The sequence below is a fragment of the Eucyclogobius newberryi genome, unplaced genomic scaffold (genome assembly GCF_026437365.1).
Source record: "Eucyclogobius newberryi isolate DKJ021-1_F unplaced genomic scaffold, fEucNew1.0.hap1 SCAF_6, whole genome shotgun sequence".
NCBI lineage: Eukaryota > Metazoa > Chordata > Actinopteri > Gobiiformes > Gobiidae > Eucyclogobius > Eucyclogobius newberryi.
This window is the reverse complement of record NW_027316278.1, coordinates 1889205-1909407: the sequence shown is the minus strand read 5'-3', so window position 1 is coordinate 1909407 and position 20203 is coordinate 1889205. Positions and strand designations below refer to the sequence as shown.

Genomic DNA, 20203 nt, shown 5'->3' with positions numbered 1-20203 from the left:
TCTGGGGCCTCACAGTTGTCTCTCTGGGGCCTCACAGTTGTCTCTCTGGGGCCTCACAGTTGTCTCTCTGGGGCCTCATAGTTGTCTCTCTGGGGCCTCACAGTTGTCTCTCTGGGGCCTCACAGTTGTCTCTCTGGGGCCTCACAGTTGTCTCTCTGGGGGTCTCACAGTTGTCTCTCTGGGGCCTCACAGTTGTCTCTCTGGGGCCTCATAGTTGTCTCTCTGGGGCCTCATAGTTGTCTCTCTGGGGCCTCACAGTTGTCTCTCTGGGGCCTCACAGTTGTCTCTCTGGGGGTCTCACAGTTGTCTCTCTGGGGCCTCACAGTTGTCTCTCTGGGGCCTCACAGTTGTCTCTCTGGGGCCTCACAGTTGTCTCTCTGGGGCCTCACAGTTGTCTCTCTGGGGGTCTCACAGTTGTCTCTCTGGGGCCTCACAGTTGTCTCTCTGGGGCCTCACAGTTGTCTCTCTGGGGCCTCACAGTTGTCTCTCTGGGGCCTCACAGTTGTCTCTCTGGGGCCTCACAGTTGTCTCTCTGGGGCCTCACAGTTGTCTCTCTGGGGCCTCACAGTTGTCTCTCTGGGGCCTCACAGTTGTCTCTCTGGGGCCTCACAGTTGTCTCTCTGGGGCCTCACAGTTGTCTCTCTGGGGCCTCACAGTTGTCTCTCTGGGGCCTCACAGTTGTCTCTCTGGGGCCTCATAGTTGTCTCTCTGGGGCCTCATAGTTGTCTCTCTGGGGCCTCACAGTTGTCTCTCTGGGGCCTCACAGTTGTCTCTCTGGGGCCTCACAGTTGTCTCTCTGGGGCCTCACAGTTGTCTCTCTGGGGGCCTCACAGTTGTCTCTCTGGGGGCCTCACAGTTGTCTCTCTGGGGCCTCACAGTTGTCTCTCTGGGGCCTCACAGTTGTCTCTCTGGGGCCTCACAGTTGTCTCTCTGGGGCCTCACAGTTGTCTCTCTGGGGCCTCACAGTTGTCTCTCTGGGGCCTCACAGTTGTCTCTCTGGGGCCTCACAGTTGTCTCTCTGGGGCCTCACAGTTGTCTCTCTGGGGCCTCATAGTTGTCTCTCTGGGGCCTCATAGTTGTCTCTCTGGGGGCCTCACAGTTGTCTCTCTGGGGCCTCACAGTTGTCTCTCTGGGGCCTCACAGTTGTCTCTCTGGGGCCTCACAGTTGTCTCTCTGGGGCCTCACAGTTGTCTCTCTGGGGCCTCACAGTTGTCTCTCTGGGGCCTCACAGTTGTCTCTCTGGGGGTCTCACAGTTGTCTCTCTGGGGCCTCACAGTTGTCTCTCTGGGGCCTCACAGTTGTCTCTCTGGGGCCTCACAGTTGTCTCTCTGGGGCCTCACAGTTGTCTCTCTGGGGCCTCACAGTTGTCTCTCTGGGGCCTCACAGTTGTCTCTCTGGGGGTCTCACAGTTGTCTCTCTGGGGCCTCACAGTTGTCTCTCTGGGGCCTCACAGTTGTCTCTCTGGGGCCTCACAGTTGTCTCTCTGGGGCCTCACAGTTGTCTCTCTGGGGCCTCACAGTTGTCTCTCTGGGGCCTCACAGTTGTCTCTCTGGGGGTCTCACAGTTGTCTCTCTGGGGCCTCACAGTTGTCTCTCTGGGGCCTCACAGTTGTCTCTCTGGGGCCTCATAGTTGTCTCTCTGGGGCCTCACAGTTGTCTCTCTGGGGCCTCACAGTTGTCTCTCTGGGGCCTCACAGTTGTCTCTCTGGGGCCTCATAGTTGTCTCTCTGGGGCCTCACAGTTGTCTCTCTGGGGCCTCACAGTTGTCTCTCTGGGGCCTCACAGTTGTCTCTCTGGGGCCTCACAGTTGTCTCTCTGGGGCCTCACAGTTGTCTCTCCTCTCACAGTAAAGTCCAGAACACTCGTCTCTTCCTCGCCTCCTTCGCTGCCGTCCTGGGGCCCCTGAGTTTTGGCTTCGTGTTGGGCTACAGTTCTCCCGCCATCCCAGACCTGATGTCCAGCACTGACCCCAAACTCCGGCTGGACGCACAGCAGGCCTCATGGTTTGGGGTGAGCAAACACACACATGAGACACACACACTCACACACACACACATGAGACACACACACTCACACACACATGAGACACACACACACATACACACACACACATGAGACACACACACTCACACACACATGAGACACACACACACATGAGACACACACACACATACACACACACACACACACACACATGAGACACACACACACACACACACACATGAGACACACACACACACACACACACAGACACACACACACACACACACACACACACATTTAAGTCACGTTGTTGAAAGTCATTTAATGTTTAAACTAAGTTTATTTCTTTGGCTCAGATAAAACTAAGATTAAAGTCACAAAGTCAAAAACTTTAATGTGTTTTTTATGATCGTTACTTTTGTATAAACCAAATACTTTTATGTCTCACTCCCACACGACTGATGTCAGGCCAGAGCCACACAATAATCTCACTCTGTCTCACCCTCTGTCTCACTCTCGCCCTCTGTCTCACTCTGTCTCACCCTTTGTCTCACCCTCTGTCTCACTCTGTGTCTCACCCTCTGTCTCACTCTGTGTCTCACCCTCTGTCTCACCCTCTGTCTCACTCTGTGTCTCAACCTCTGTCTCACCCTCTCTCGCCCTCTGTATCACTCTCTCACCCTCTGTCTCACCCTCTGTCTCTGTCTCTCGGTCTCACTCTGTCTCACTCTCTGTCTCTCTGTCTCACCCTCTGTCTCACTCTCTGTCTCACCCTCTGTCTCACCCTCTGTCTCACTCTCTGTCTCACTCTCACCCTCTGTCTCACCCTCTCTCACCCTCTGTCTCACGCTCTGTCTCTCTGTCTCACTCTCTCTCACCCTCTGTCTCACTCTGTCTCACCCTCTGTCTCTCTCTCTCTCTCACCCTCTGTCTCACTCTCTGTCTCTCTGTCTCACTCTCACCCTCTGTCTCTCTCTCCCCCTCTGTCTCTCTCTCCCCCTCTGTCTCACTCTCACCCTCTGTCTCACTCTCACCCCTCTGTCTCTCTCTCACCCTCTGTCTCACTCTGTCTCACTCTGTCTCACCCTCTGTCTCTCTCTCTCTCTCACCCTCTGTCTCACTCTCTGTCTCTCTGTCTCACTCTCACCCTCTGTCTCTCTCTCCCCCTCTGTCTCACTCTCACCCTCTGTCTCACTCTCACCCTCTGTCTCTCTCTCACCCTCTGTCTCTCTCTCCCCCTCTGTCTCACTCTCCCCCTCTGTCTCTCTCTCCCCCTCTGTCTCTCTCTCACCCTCTGTCTCACTCTCCCCCTCTGTCTCTCTCTCCCCCTCTGTCTCACTCTCACCCTCTGTCTCACTCTCCCCCTCTGTCTCTCTCTCCCCCTCTGTCTCACTCTCACCCTCTGTCTCTCTCTCCCCCTCTGTCTCTCTCTCCCCCTCTGTCTCACTCTCCCCCTCTGTCTCTCTCTCCCCCTCTGTCTCACTCTCACCCTCTGTCTCACTCTCCCCCTCTGTCTCTCTCTCCCCCTCTGTCTCTCTCTCACCCTCTGTCTCACTCTCCCCCTCTGTCTCTCTCTCCCCCTCTGTCTCACTCTCACCCTCTGTCTCACTCTCCCCCTCTGTCTCTCTCTCCCCCTCTGTCTCACTCTCCCCCTCTGTCTCTCTCTCCCCCTCTGTCTCACTCTCACCCTCTGTCTCACTCTCCCCCTCTGTCTCTCTCTCCCCCTCTGTCTCACTCTCTCCCCTCAGTCGGTGGTGACCCTGGGGGCGGCGGCTGGAGGCCTGCTCGGTGGTTGGATGGTTCAGAGGTTTGGGAGGAAACTGTCTCTGATGATGTCGTCGGTGCCGTTCGTTTGTGGCTTCACCGTCATCGTGGCCGCTCAGAACGTGTGGATGCTTTACGCCGGGCGAGTGCTGACCGGCCTCGCCAGCGGAGTCACGTCGCTCGCCGTGCCCGTGCGTCCTCACACACTACACGCACACACTACACACATACGCTACACGCACACACTACACACACACGCTACACGCACACACTACACACACACGCTACACGCACACACTACACACACACGCTACACGCACACACTACACACATACGCTACACGCACACACTACACACACACGCTACACGCACACACTACACACACACGCTACACGCACACACTACACACACACGCTACACGCACACGCTACACACATACGCTACACGCACACGCTACACACACACGCTACACGCACACGCTACACACACACGCTACACGCACACGCTACACACACACGCTACACGCACACACTACACACACACGCTACACGCACACACTACACACACACGCTACACGCACACACTACACACACACACTACATGCACACGCTACATGCACATGCTACACAAAACACACACGATACACGCACACGCTACACACACACGCTACACGCACACACTACACACACACGCTACACGCACACACTACACACACACACTACATGCACACGCTACATGCACATGCTACACAAAACACACACGATACACGCACACGCTACACACACACGATACACGCACACGCTACACACACACGCTACACGCACACACTACACACACACGCTACACGCACACACTACACACACACACTACATGCACACGCTACATGCACATGCTACACAAAACACACACGATACACGCACACGCTACACACACACGCTACACGCACACACTACACACACACACTACATGCACACGCTACATGCACATGCTACATGCACACACTACACACACACACTACATGCACACGCTACATGCACATGCTACATGCACATGCTACACGCTACACACACGATACACACACATGATACACGCTACATGCACATGCTACACACACACGCTACACGCACACGCTACACACACACACTACACGCACACACTACATGCGCACAGCTGCACGCTCCCTCTTCCACAGCTGGACAATGCCCTGCATCTGTTCCTCTTCATTTCTCCGCCCCGGACCATCAGCTCCCCACTTCGCCTGTACTCACCCATCCCCCCAGCACACAGTCCCCCTGCCAACCACTGACTGTCACAGCAGCACAGGTGAGGAGTGAGCTGAAGAGGATTAAAGTGAGGAAGGAGCAGGACCTGAGGCATCAGCCCCAGGCTCCTTAAGTCCTGCAGATGAACTGTGTGGAGTTATGGAGCATGTCTTCAACATGAGCCTGAAGCTGAGGCTGGTACCACAGGTCTGAAGACCTCCTGTCTGGTACCACAGGTCTGAAGACTTCCTGTCTGGTACCACAGGTCTGAAGACCTCCTGTCTGGTACCACAGGTCTGAAGACCTCCTGTCTGGTACCACAGGTCTGAAGACCTCCTGTCTGGTACCTGTGCCTAAGACACAGCGCCCCAAAGACTTCAACAGCTTCAGGCCGGTGTCTCTCACGTCCTGATGAAGACACTGGAGCTGGTCCTGGACCACCTCCGCTCCACCGTGAGCTCAGCCATGGACCCGCTGCAGTTTGCATATCGGTCTGGCATCGGAGTGGAGGACGCCGTCATCTCCTGCTGCACCGCTCTCTCTCTCACCTGGAAAAGCCTGGCAGCTCTGTGAGGATTCTGTTCTTCGATCTTTCCAGCGCCTTCAACACCATCAGCTCCTGAGGGACAAGCTGGAGACGGCTCCTGAGGGACAAGCTGGAGACGGCTGGTGTGGAGTATGACCTGGCAGAGTGGATCCTGGACGACCTCACAGACCGACCCCAGTTTGTGAGAGCCCGGAACTGTGTGTCTGACACTCGGACCTGCAGTGTGGGGACCTGCAGTGTGGGGACCTGCAGTGTGGGGACCTGCAGTGTGGGGACCTGCAGTGTGGGGACCTGCAGTGTGGGGACCTGCAGTATGGGGACCTGCAGTGTGGGGGCCCCAGGGCACTGTCCTCGCGCCCTCTCTTCACCCTTTACACTGCAGACTTCAGACATGACACGGACAGCTGTGTCCTGCAGAAGTTCTCTGACGACTCTCATCATCATCGGACTCATCACGGAGGACGATGACGCGGAGGACAGAGGACTGGCGCAGGACTTTGTGGACTGGTGTCAGCGGAACCACCTCCTCATCAACGCGAGGAAGACCAAGGAGATGGTGGTGGTTTTCCGCAGACGCCACCCCACTGCCCCCTCACCAGTGAACATCCAGGGACGGGACATTGAGAGAGTGACTCATACAAGGACCTGGTGTTCATCTGAACCACAAACTGGACTCATAACACAGACTGTACAGGAAGAGCCAGAGTCGGCTCTACCTCCTGAGAAGACTCAGGTCTTTTGGAGTGACAGGGCCACTCCTGACAGGGCCGCTCCTGACAGGGCCGCTCCTGACAAGGCCACTCCTGAAGACCTTCTCCTCCTCTGTGGTGCATCAGCTCCTGTAGGTGTGGCCTGCTGGAGCAGCAGCATCACAGAGAGGGAGAGGAAGAAGCTGGACAGAGTCATCAAGAAGTCCAGCTCCGTCCTGGGCTGTCCTCTGGACTCGGGGCAGGAGGTGGGGGACAGGAGGGTCCTGGCTAGATTCACATCCATGCTGGACCATGAGTCTCACCCCCTGCAGGACACTCTGTCCCCTGCAGGACACTCTGTCCCCTGCAGGACACTCTGTCCCCTGCAGGACACTCTGTCCGCTCTGGAGAGCAGCTTCAGTGAGAGACTGATCCACCCTCTGTGGGAGGTAAAGGTTCCGTAGGTCTTTCCTTCCTGCTGCTGTCAGACTTTATAACAAACACTGTTGGTCCTGAACACTCACAATACTGACCTAAGCATGTGCAATACTGAGCTAACCATGTGCAATACTGACCTAACCATGTGCAATTCTGTCATATGTGCAATTACTGTTGGAATTCATGTGCAATCTATGTGCTGTCGTGATCACATGCAATGGTATTTATGTATTTATTTATTTATTTGTCTATGGGAGTTTTTATTTATTTATAGTAGATCTTCTACTGAAAGTGTTTTTCAGACTTCCTATAAGTGATCTGTTCTTCTGGATCTACCTGCGTTGCAACAATAACATTTCCCCATGTGGGACAATAAAGGATGATCTTATCTTATCTTATCTTACATGCACATGCTACACACACAGTGAACGCTCTGGTGTGTTTCAGCTGTACATCTCGGAGACGGCTCATGAGCGAGTGCGAGGGCTCCTGGGCTCCTGCGTCCAGCTCATGGTGGTGCTCGGCATCATGGGAGTTTACCTGGCAGGTCAGACTCAACCTGTTCTAATGTTCTAATGTTCCGCAGTGCAGCTTTAACCCTGTTCTACAGCTGTTCTGCTTCACAAACATCCTGGAGTTTGGGCTCCTCGGGGTTTCTAAAGCGTCTCACACACGGTCTAAGTCTGTGTGAGATTTCTCCCAAACTCGACTCCAGATGTTTGTCGTCTTCTCTCGACACGATCACGTCTGTGGATCTGAACAAGGGCTTCACTGTAGCGATCACAGACACCTGACCTCTGACCCCTGACCCCTGACCTCTGACCCCTGACCTCTGACAGTTTACCTGAGGATTCTGACCGAACCAGAGGCAGATTTCAGGTGAAATCTCAGTGTTTCTTTGTGGTCAGTTTTATGAAGCTGGACTTTAGAGACCGACCTGACCCTGGTGATGCAGAGATGACCTTTGACCTCCTGGTGATGCCGAGATGACCTTTGACCTCCTGGTGATGCCGAGATGACCTTTGACCGGAGCAAACGCAGGCTCATGTGTCTGTGCAGCGCGTGTGTTCAGGCTCATGTGAAACGAATGTTCAGTGTCGCACAAAACGTGAACATGAAGCAGAAATATCTGTTATTTAGTTTATTTAGTTTATTTAGTTTATTTAGTTTATTTAGTTTATTTAGTTTATTTAGTTTATTTAGTTTATTTCTTGTATGTGACACTTTTACTTCTGTTCGTTCAGGTTCATAATCTGAACGTCTCGTGTTTCGTAGAAAATACAGAAAACGAAGCATAAAATCTGCTGCAGTATTTTTAGACTCCAAGCCTCAGTTTGTGCCTGAACACGGCCTGAACACGGCCTGAACACGGCCTGAACACGGCCTGAACACGGCCTGGACACGGCCTGAACACGGCCTGAACACGGCCTGAACACGGCCTGAACACGGCCTGGACACGGCCTGAACACGGCCTGAACACGGCCTGAACACGGCCTAGACACGGCCTAGACACGGCCTAGACACGGCCTGGACACGGCCTGAACACGGCCTGGACACGGCCTGAACACGGCCTGAACACGGCCTGGACACGGCCTAGACACGGCCTGGACACGGCCTGAACACGGCCTGAACACGGCCTGGACACGGCCTGGACACGGCCTGGACACGGCCTGAACACACTGAACACGGACTGAACACGGCCTGAACACGGCCTGAACACGGCCTAGACACGGCCTGGACACGGCCTGAACACGGCCTGAACACGGCCTGAACACGGCCTGAACACGGCCTGAACACGGCCTGGACACGGCCTGAACACGGCCTGAACACAGCCTAGACACGGCCTGAACACGGCCTGGACACGGCCTGAACACGGCCTGGACACGGCCTGAACACGGCCTGGACACGGCCTGAACACACTGAACACGGCCTGAACACGGCCTGAACACGGCCTGAACACGGCCTGAACACGGCCTGGACACGGCCTGGACACGGCCTGAACACACTGAACACGGCCTAGACACGGCCTGAACACGGCCTGAACACGGCCTGAACACGGCCTGGACACGGCCTGAACACGGCCTGAACACGGCCTGAACACGGCCTGAACACGGCCTGGACACGGCCTGAACACGGCCTGAACACGGCCTGAACACGGCCTAGACACGGCCTAGACACGGCCTGAACACGGCCTGGACACGGCCTAGACACGGCCTGGACACGGCCTGAACACGGCCTGAACACGGCCTGGACACGGCCTGGACACGGCCTGGACACGGCCTGAACACACTGAACACGGACTGAACACGGCCTGAACACGGCCTGAACACGGCCTAGACACGGCCTGGACACGGCCTGAACACGGCCTGAACACGGCCTGAACACGGCCTGGACACGGCCTGGACACGGACTGAACACGGACTGAACACGGCCTGAACACGGCCTGAACACGGCCTGAACACGGCCTGGACACGGCCTGAACACGGCCTGAACACAGCCTAGACACGGCCTGAACACGGCCTGGACACGGCCTGAACACGGCCTGGACACGGCCTGAACACGGCCTGGACACGGCCTGAACACACTGAACACGGCCTGAACACGGCCTGAACACGGCCTGAACACGGCCTGGACACGGCCTGGACACGGCCTGAACACACTGAACACGGCCTAGACACGGCCTGAACACGGCCTGAACACGGCCTGGACACGGCCTGAAATCGGCCTGAACACGGCCTGAACACGGCCTGAACACGGCCTGAACACGGCCTAGACACGGCCTGAACACGGCCTGGACACGGCCTGAACACGGCCTAGACACGGCCTGAACACGGCCTGGACACGGCCTGAACACGGCCTGAACACGGCCTGGACACGGCCTGAACACGGCCTGAACACGGCCTGGACACGGCCTGAACACGGCCTGAACACGGCCTGAACACGGCCTAGACACGGCCTGAACACGGCCTAGACACGGCCTGAACACGGCCTAGACACGGCCTGAACACGGCCTGGACACGGCCTGAACACGGCCTGAACACGGCCTGGACACGGCCTGGACACGGCCTGAACACACTGAACACGGCCTGAACACGGCCTGAACACGGCCTGGACACGGCCTGGACACGGCCTGAACACGGCCTGAACACAGCCTAGACACGGCCTGAACACGGCCTGGACACGGCCTGAACACGGCCTGGACACGGCCTGAACACGGCCTGGACACGGCCTGAACACGGCCTGGACACGGCCTGAACACACTGAACACGGCCTGAACACACTGAACACGGCCTGAACACGGCCTGAACACGGCCTGAACACGGCCTGAACACGGCCTGAACACGGCCTGAACACACTAAACACGGCCTGAACACGGCCTGAACACACTGAACACGGCCTAGACACGGACTGAACACGGCCTGAACACACTGAACACGGACTGAACACTGCCTGGACACGGCCTGAACACGGCCTGAACACGGCCTGAACACGGCCTGGACACGGCCTGAACACGGCCTGAACACGGCCTGAACACGGCCTGAACACGGCCTGAACACGGCCTGGACACGGCCTAGACACGGCCTGAACACGGCCTGAACACGGCCTGGACACGGCCTGAAATCGGCCTGAACACGGCCTGAACACGGCCTGAACACGGCCTGAACACGGCCTAGACACGGCCTGAACACGGCCTGAACACGGCCTGAACACGGCCTAGACACGGCCTGAACACGGCCTGGACACGGCCTGAACACGGCCTGAACACGGCCTGGACACGGCCTGAACACGGCCTGAACACGGCCTGGACACGGCCTGAACACACTGAACACGGACTGAACACGGCCTGAACACGGCCTGAACACGGCCTAGACACGGCCTGAACACGGCCTGAACACGGCCTGAACACGGCCTGGACACGGCCTGAACACACTGAACACGGACTGAACACGGCCTGAACACGGCCTGAACACGGCCTGAACACGGCCTGGACACGGCCTGAACACGGCCTGAACACAGCCTAGACACGGCCTGAACACGGCCTGGACACGGCCTGAACACGGCCTGGACACGGCCTGAACACGGCCTGGACACGGCCTGAACACACTGAACACGGCCTGAACACGGCCTGAACACGGCCTGAACACACTGAACACGGCCTGAACACGGCCTGAACACGGCCTGAACACGGCCTGGACACGGCCTGGACACGGCCTGAACACACTGAACACGGCCTAGACACGGCCTGAACACGGCCTGAACACGGCCTGAAATCGGCCTGAAATCGGCCTGAACACGGCCTGAACACGGCCTGAACACGGCCTGAACACGGCCTAGACACGGCCTGAACACGGCCTGGACACGGCCTGAACACGGCCTAGACACGGCCTGAACACGGCCTGGACACGGCCTGAACACGGCCTGAACACGGCCTGGACACGGCCTGAACACGGCCTGAACACGGCCTGGACACGGCCTGAACACGGCCTGAACACGGCCTGAACACGGCCTAGACACGGCCTGAACACGGCCTAGACACGGCCTGAACACGGCCTAGACACGGCCTGAACACGGCCTAGACACGGCCTGAACACGGCCTGGACACGGCCTGAACACGGCCTGAACACGGCCTGGACACGGCCTGGACACGGCCTGAACACACTGAACACGGCCTGAACACGGCCTGAACACGGCCTGGACACGGCCTGGACACGGCCTGAACACGGCCTGAACACAGCCTAGACACGGCCTGAACACGGCCTGGACACGGCCTGAACACGGCCTGGACACGGCCTGAACACGGCCTGGACACGGCCTGAACACACTGAACACGGCCTGAACACACTGAACACGGCCTGAACACACTGAACACGGCCTGAACACGGCCTGAACACGGCCTGAACACGGCCTGAACACACTAAACACGGCCTGAACACGGCCTGAACACGGCCTGAACACACTGAACACGGCCTAGACACGGACTGAACACGGCCTGAACACACTGAACACGGACTGAACACGGACTGAACACTGCCTGAACACGGCCTGAACACGGCCTGAACACGGCCTGGACACGGCCTGGACACGGCCTGAACACGGCCTGAACACGGCCTGAACACGGCCTGAACACGGCCTGGACACGGCCTAGACACGGCCTGAACACGGCCTGAACACGGCCTGGACACGGCCTGAAATCGGCCTGAACACGGCCTGAACACGGCCTGAACACGGCCTAGACACGGCCTGAACACGGCCTGAACACGGCCTGAACACGGCCTAGACACGGCCTGAACACGGCCTGGACACGGCCTGGACACGGCCTGAACACGGCCTGGACACGGCCTGAACACGGCCTGAACACGGCCTGGACACGGCCTGAACACGGCCTGAACACGGCCTGGACACGGCCTGAACACGGCCTGAACACGGCCTGAACACGGCCTAGACACGGCCTGAACACGGCCTAGACACGGCCTGAACACGGCCTAGACACGGCCTGAACACGGCCTAGACACGGCCTGAACACGGCCTGGACACGGCCTGAACACGGCCTGGACACGGCCTGAACACGGCCTGGACACGGCCTGGACACGGCCTGAACACACTGAACACGGACTGAACACGGCCTGAACACGGCCTGAACACGGCCTGGACACGGCCTGGACACGGCCTGGACACGGCCTGAACACGGCCTGGACACGGCCTGGACACGGCCTGAACACGGCCTGGACACGGCCTGGACACGGCCTGGACACGGCCTGAACACGGCCTGGACACGGCCTGAACACACTGAACACGGCCTGAACACGGCCTGAACACGGCCTGAACACGGCCTGAACACGGCCTGAACACGGCCTGAACACGGCCTGAACACACTGAACACGGCCTAGACACGGCCTGAACACGGCCTGAACACGGCCTGGACACGGCCTGAAATCGGCCTGAACACGGCCTGAACACGGCCTGGACACGGCCTGAACACGGCCTGAACACGGCCTGGACACGGCCTAGACACGGCCTGAACACGGCCTGGACACGGCCTGAACACGGCCTGAACACGGCCTGAACACGGCCTGAACACGGCCTGGACACGGCCTGAACACGGCCTGAACACGGCCTGGACACGGCCTAGACACGGCCTGAACACGGCCTAGACACGGCCTGAACACGGCCTGGACACGGCCTGAACACGGCCTGGACACGGCCTGAACACGGCCTGGACACGGCCTGGACACGGCCTGGACACGGCCTGAACACACTGAACACGGACTGAACACGGCCTGGACACGGCCTGAACACGGCCTGAACACGGCCTGGACACGGCCTGGACACGGCCTGAACACGGCCTGAACACGGCCTAGACACGGCCTGAACACGGCCTGGACACGGCCTGGACACGGCCTGAACACGGCCTGGACACGGCCTGAACACGGCCTGGACACGGCCTGAACACACTGAACACGGCCTGAACACACTGAACACGGCCTGAACACACTGAACACGGCCTGAACACGGCCTGAACACGGCCTGAACACACTAAACACGGCCTGAACACGGCCTGAACACACTGAACACGGCCTGAACACACTGAACACGGCCTGAACACGGCCTGAACACACTGAACACATCCTGAACACACTGAACATGTCCTGAACACACTGAACACGGCCTGAACACACTGAACACGGCCTGAACACTGCCTGAACACGGCCTGAACACGGACTGGACACGGCCTGGACACGGGCTGAACACTGCCTGAACACTGCCTGAACACGGCCTGAACACGGCCTGAACATGGCCTGAACACGGACTGGACACGGCCTGGACACGGCCTGGACACGGCCTGAACACTGCCTGAACACGGCCTGAACACTGCCTGAACACGGCCTGAACACGGCCTGGACACACTGAACACGGCCTGAAAACACTGAACACGGACTGAACACAGACTGAACACAGCCTGAACACGGCCTGAACACGGCCTGAACACTGCCTGGACACGGCCTGAACGCGGACTGAACACGGACTGAACACGGCCTGAACACGGACTGAACACGGTCTGGACTGGACACGGCCTGAACACGGACTGGACTGGACACGGCCTGAACACGGACTGAACACGGCCTGAACACGGCCTGAACACGGACTGGACTGGACACGGACTGAACACTGCCTGAACACTGCCTGAACACGGACTGAACACGGCCTGGACACACTGAACACGGACTGAACACGGCCTGGACACGGACTGAACACGGCCTGGACACGGACTGAACACGGCCTGGACACGGCCTGGACACGGCCTGGACACGGCCTGAACACGGCCTGAACACACTGAACACGGACTGAACACGGCCTGGACACGGCCTGAACACGGCCTGGACACGGCCTGAACACACTGAACACGGACTGAACACGGCCTGGACACGGCCTGGACACGGCCTGGACACGGCCTGGACACGGCCTGAACACACTGAACACGGACTGAACACACTGAACACGGCCTGAACACACTGAACACGACCTGAACACGGCCTGAACACGGCCTGCACACGGCCTGAACACACTGAACACGGCCTGAACACACTGAACACGGCCTGAACACGGCCTGAACACACTGAACACGGCCTGAACACACTGAACACGGCCTGAACACGGCCTGAACACAGCCTGAACACAGCCTGAACACACTGAACACGGCCTGAACACACTGAACACGACCTGAACACACTGAACACGGCCTGAACACACTGAACACGGCCTGAACACACTGAACACGGACTGAACACGGACTGAACACGGCCTGGACACGGACTGAACACGGCCTGGACACGGACTGAACACACTGAACACTGCCTGAACACGGCCTGAACACGGCCTGAACACGGCCTGAACACGGCCTGGACACGGCCTGGACACGGACTGAACACGGCCTGAACACGGCCTGGACACACTGAACACGGCCTGAAAACACTGAACCACGGACTGAACACAGCCTGAACACAGACTGAACACGGCCTGGACACAGACTGAACACGGCCTGAACACGGCCTGAACACGGCCTGAACACGGCCTGAACACGGACTGAACACGGACTGAACACTGCCTGGACACGGACTGAACACTGCCTGGACACGGCCTGAACGCGGACTGAACACGGACTGAACACGGCCTGAACACGGACTGAACACGGCCTGAACACGGCCTGAACACGGACTGGACTGGACACGGACTGAACACTGCCTGAACACTGCCTGAACACTGCCTGAACACGGCCTGGACACACTGAACACGGCCTGAACACACTGAACACGGACTGGACACAGACTGAACACGGCCTGGACACGGACTGAACACGGCCTGAACACGGACTGAACACGGACTGAACACGGACTGGACACGGACTGAACACGGCCTGGACACGGACTGAACACGGACTGAACACGGACTGAACACGGCCTGGACACGGCCTGAACACACTGAACACGGCCTAGACACGGCCTGAACACGGCCTGAACACACTGAACACGGACTGAACACACTGAACACGGCCTGAACACACTGAACACGGCCTGAACACACTGAACACGGCCTGAACACACTGAACACGACCTGAACACGGCCTGAACACGGCCTGAACACACTGAACACGGCCTGAACACACTGAACACGGCCTGAACACGGCCTGAACACACTGAACACGGCCTGAACACACTGAACACGGCCTGAACACGGCCTGAACACAGCCTGAACACAGCCTGAACACACTGAACACGGCCTGAACACACTGAACACGACCTGAACACACTGAACACGGCCTGAACACACTGAACACGGCCTGAACACGGCCTGGACACGGACTGAACACGGCCTGGACACGGCCTGAACACACTGAACACTGCCTGAACACTGCCTGAACACGGCCTGAACACGGCCTGAACACGGCCTGAACACGGCCTGGACACGGCCTGGACACGGACTGAACACGGCCTGAACACGGCCTGGACACACTGAACACGGCCTGAAAACACTGAACCACGGACTGAACACGGCCTGGACACAGACTGAACACGGCCTGAACACGGCCTGAACACGGCCTGAACACGGCCTGAACACGGACTGAACACGGACTGAACACTGCCTGGACACGGACTGAACACTGCCTGGACACGGCCTGAACGCGGACTGAACACGGACTGAACACGGCCTGAACACGGACTGAACACGGCCTGAACACGGCCTGAACACGGACTGGACTGGACACGGACTGAACACTGCCTGAACACTGCCTGAACACTGCCTGAACACACTGAACACGGACTGGACACGGACTGAACACGGCCTGGACACGGACTGAACACGGCCTGAACACGGACTGAACACGGACTGGACACGGACTGAACACGGCCTGGACACGGACTGAACACGGACTGAACACGGACTGAACACGGACTGAACACGGCCTGGACACACTGAACACGGCCTGAACACACTGAACACGGACTGAACACGGCCTGGACACGGACTGAACACTGCCTGAACACGGCCTGAACACGGCCTGTACACGGACTGAACACGGCCTGGACACGGCCTGAACACGGACTGAACACGGCCTGAACACGGACTGGACTGGACACGGCCTGGACACGGACTGAACACGGCCTGAACACACTGAACACGGACTGAACACTGCCTGGACACGGCCTGAACACGGCCTGGACACGGACTGGACACGGCCTGGACACGGCCTGAACACGGACTGAACATGGCCTGAACACAGACTGAGCACGGACTGGACTGGACACGGACTGGACACGGACTGAACACGGACTGAACACGGCCTGGACACACTGAACACGGCCTGAACACACTGAACACGGACTGGACACGGCCTGGACACGGACTGAACACTGCCTGAACACTGCCTGAACACGGCCTGAACACGGCCTGGACACGGCCTGGACACGGACTGAACACGGACTGAACACGGACTGAACACGGACTGAACACGGCCTGAACACACTGAACACGGACTGAACACGGCCTGGACACGGACTGAACACTGCCTGAACACTGCCTGAACACGGCCTGAACACGGCCTGAACACGGCCTGGACACGGCCTGGACACGGACTGAACACGGACTGAACACGGACTGAACACGGACTGAACACGGACTGAACACAGCTTCTTCTGCTGGACGAGTGTTAATGAGCGTGTGGTTTATAATGAACACATTTCCACAGTGAGGTCAGGTTTGTGCACTTTAGATTTGAGCTTTATTTTAATTTAATAAAGTTCTTTTTTACTTTAGTTTATTCATATTATTTTCTCTCACATATCGTACTAAATGAACCGTTTGTGTTCAGGATCGTGGTTCTGGTTCCTCATGTTCTGGTGGTTCTGGTTCCAGGTCTGGTTCCTCATGTTCTGGTGGTTCTGGTTCCAGGTCTGGTTCTGGTTCCTCATGTTCTGGTGGTTCTGGTTCCTCATGTTCTGGTGATTCTGGTTCCTCATGTTCTGGTGGTTCTGGTTCCAGGTCTGGTTCTGTTTCCTCATGTTCTGGTGGTTCTGGTTCCTCATGTTCTGGTGGTTCCGGTTCCTCATGTTCTGGTGGTTCTGGTTCCAGGTCTGGTTCTGGTTCCTCATGTTCTGGTGGTTCTGGTTCCAGGTCTGGTTCTGGTTCCTCATGTTCTGGTGGTTCTGGTTCCTCATGTTCTGGTGGTTCTGGTTCCAGGTCTGGTTCTGGTTCCTCATGTTCTGGTGGTTCTGGTTCCTCATGTTCTGGTGGTTCCGGTTCCTCATGTTCTGGTGGTTCTGGTTCCAGGTCTGGTTCTGGTTCCTCATGTTCTGGTGGTTCTGGTTCCTCATGTTCTGGTGGTTCTGGTTCCAGGTCTGGTTTTGGTTCCTCATATTCTGGTGGTTCTGGTTCCTCATGTTCTGGTGATTCTGGTTCCTCATGTTCTGGTGGTTCTGGTTCCAGGTCTGGTTCTGGTTCCTCATGTTCTGGTGGTTCTGGTTCCTCATGTTCTGGTGGTTCTGGTTCCAGGTCTGGTTCCTCATGTTCTGGTGGTTCTGGTTCCTCATTTTCTGGTGGTTCTGGTTCCAGGTCTGGTTCTGGTTCCTCATGTTCTGGTGATTCTGGTTCCTCATGTTCTGGTGGTTCTGGTTCCAGGTTTGGTTCTGGTTCCTCATGTTCTGGTGGTTCTGGTTCCAGGTCTGGTTCTGGTTCCTCATGTTCTGGTGGTTCTGGTTCCAGGTCTGGTTCCTCATGTTCTGGTGGTTCTGGTTCCTCATGTTCTGGTGGTTCTGGTTCCTCATGTTCTGGTGGTTCTGGTTCCAGGTCTGGTTCCTCAAGTTCTGGTGGTTCTGGTTCCTCATGTTCTGGTGGTTCTGGTTCCTCATGTTCTGGTGGTTCTGGTTCCAGGTCTGGTTCTGGTTCCTCATGTTCTGGTGGTTCTGGTTCCAGGTCTGGTTCTGGTTCCTCATGTTCTGGTGGTTCTGGTTCCTCATGTTCTGGTGGTTCTGGTTCCAGGTCTGGTTCCTCATGTTCTGGTGGTTCTGGTTCCTCATTTTCTGGTGGTTCTGGTTCCAGGTCTGGTTCTGGTTCCTCATGTTCTGGTGATTCTGGTTCCTCATGTTCTGGTGGTTCTGGTTCCAGGTCTGGTTCTGGTTCCTCATGTTCTGGTGGTTCTGGTTCCAGGTCTGGTTCTGGTTCCTCATGTTCTGGTGGTTCTGGTTCCTCATGTTCTGGTGGTTCTGGTTCCAGGTCTGGTTCCTCATGTTCTGGTGGTTCTGGTTCCTCATTTTCTGGTGGTTCTGGTTCCAGGTCTGGTTCTGGTTCCTCATGTTCTGGTGATTCTGGTTCCTCATGTTCTGGTGGTTCTGGTTCCAGGTCTGGTTCTGGTTCCTCATGTTCTGGTGGTTCTGGTTCCAGGTCTGGTTCTGGTTCCTCATGTTCTGGTGGTTCTGGTTCCAGGTCTGGTTCTGGTTCCTCATGTTCTGGTGGTTCTGGTTCCTCATGTTCTGGTGGTTCTGGTTCCAGGTCTGGTTCTGGTTCCTCATGTTCTGGTGGTTCTGGTTCCAGGTCTGGTTCTGGTTCCTCATGTTCTGGTGATTCTGGTTCCTCATGTTCTGGTGGTTCTGGTTCCAGGTCTGGTTCTGGTTCCTCATGTTCTGGTGGTTCTGGTTCCAGGTCTGGTTCTGGTTCCTCATGTTCTGGTGGTTCTGGTTCCTCATGTTCTGGTGATTCTGGTTCCAGGTCTGGTTCTGGTTCCTCATGTTCTGGTGGTTCTGGTTCCTCATGTTCTGGTGGTTCTGGTTCCAGGTCTGGTTTTGGTTCCTCATATTCTGGTGGTTCTGGTTCCTCATGTTCTGGTGATTCTGGTTCCTCATGTTCTGGTGGTTCTGGTTCCAGGTCTGGTTCTGGTTCCTCATGTTCTGGTGGTTCTGGTTCCAGGTCTGGTTCTGGTTCCTCATGTTCTGGTGGTTCTGGTTCCTCATGTTCTGGTGGTTCTGGTTCCAGGTCTGGTTCCTCATGTTCTGGTGGTTCTGGTTCCTCATTTTCTGGTGGTTCTGGTTCCAGGTCTGGTTCTGGTTCCTCATGTTCTGGTGATTCTGGTTCCTCATGTTCTGGTGGTTCTGGTTCCAGGTTTGGTTCTGGTTCCTCATGTTCTGGTGGTTCTGGTTCCAGGTCTGGTTCTGGTTCCTCATGTTCTGGTGGTTCTGGTTCCAGGTCTGGTTCCTCATGTTCTGGTGGTTCTGGTTCCTCATGTTCTGGTGGTTCTGGTTCCAGGTCTGGTTCCTCATGTTCTGGTGGTTCTGGTTCCTCATGTTCTGGTGGTTCTGGTTCCTCATGTTCTGGTGGTTCTGGTTCCAGGTCTGGTTCTGGTTCCTCATGTTCTGGTGGTTCTGGTTCCAGGTCTGGTTCTGGTTCCTCATGTTCTGGTGGTTCTGGTTCCTCATGTTCTGGTGGTTCTGGTTCCAGGTCTGGTTCCTCATGTTCTGGTGGTTCTGGTTCCTCATTTTCTGGTGGTTCTGGTTCCAGGTCTGGTTCTGGTTCCTCATGTTCTGGTGATTCTGGTTCCTCATGTTCTGGTGGTTCTGGTTCCAGGTCTGGTTCTGGTTCCTCATGTTCTGGTGGTTCTGGTTCCAGGTCTGGTTCTGGTTCCTCATGTTCTGGTGGTTCTGGTTCCAGGTCTGGTTCTGGTTCCTCATGTTCTGGTGGTTCTGGTTCCTCATGTTCTGGTGGTTCTGGTTCCAGGTCTGGTTCTGGTTCCTCATGTTCTGGTGGTTCTGGTTCCAGGTCTGGTTCCTCATGTTCAGGTGGTTCTGGTTCCTCATGTTCTGGTGGTTCTGGTTCCAGGTCTGGTTCCTCATGTTCTGGTGGTTCTGGTTCCTCATGTTCTGGTGGTTCTGGTTCCAGGTCTGGTTCCTCATGTTCTGGTGGTTCTGGTTCCTCATGTTCTGGTGGTTCTGGTTCCAGGTCTGGTTCCTCATGTTCTGGTGGTTCTGGTTCCAGGTC

At 56.9% G+C, this 20203-nt stretch overlaps 1 protein-coding gene across 1 annotated transcript in view; it reads left to right on the top strand.

Moving 5' to 3' along the window:
- The window catches only part of slc2a8 (solute carrier family 2 member 8), a 33218-nt gene that overhangs the window by 3400 nt on the left and 9615 nt on the right, over positions 1-20203 (top strand). The window contains exons 2-4 of the mRNA XM_072433566.1: positions 1847-2009; positions 3731-3937; positions 7130-7229. Coding sequence (XP_072289667.1) covers positions 1847-2009; positions 3731-3937; positions 7130-7229 — 470 coding nt within the window. The remainder of the gene's footprint in view (positions 1-1846; positions 2010-3730; positions 3938-7129; positions 7230-20203) is intronic.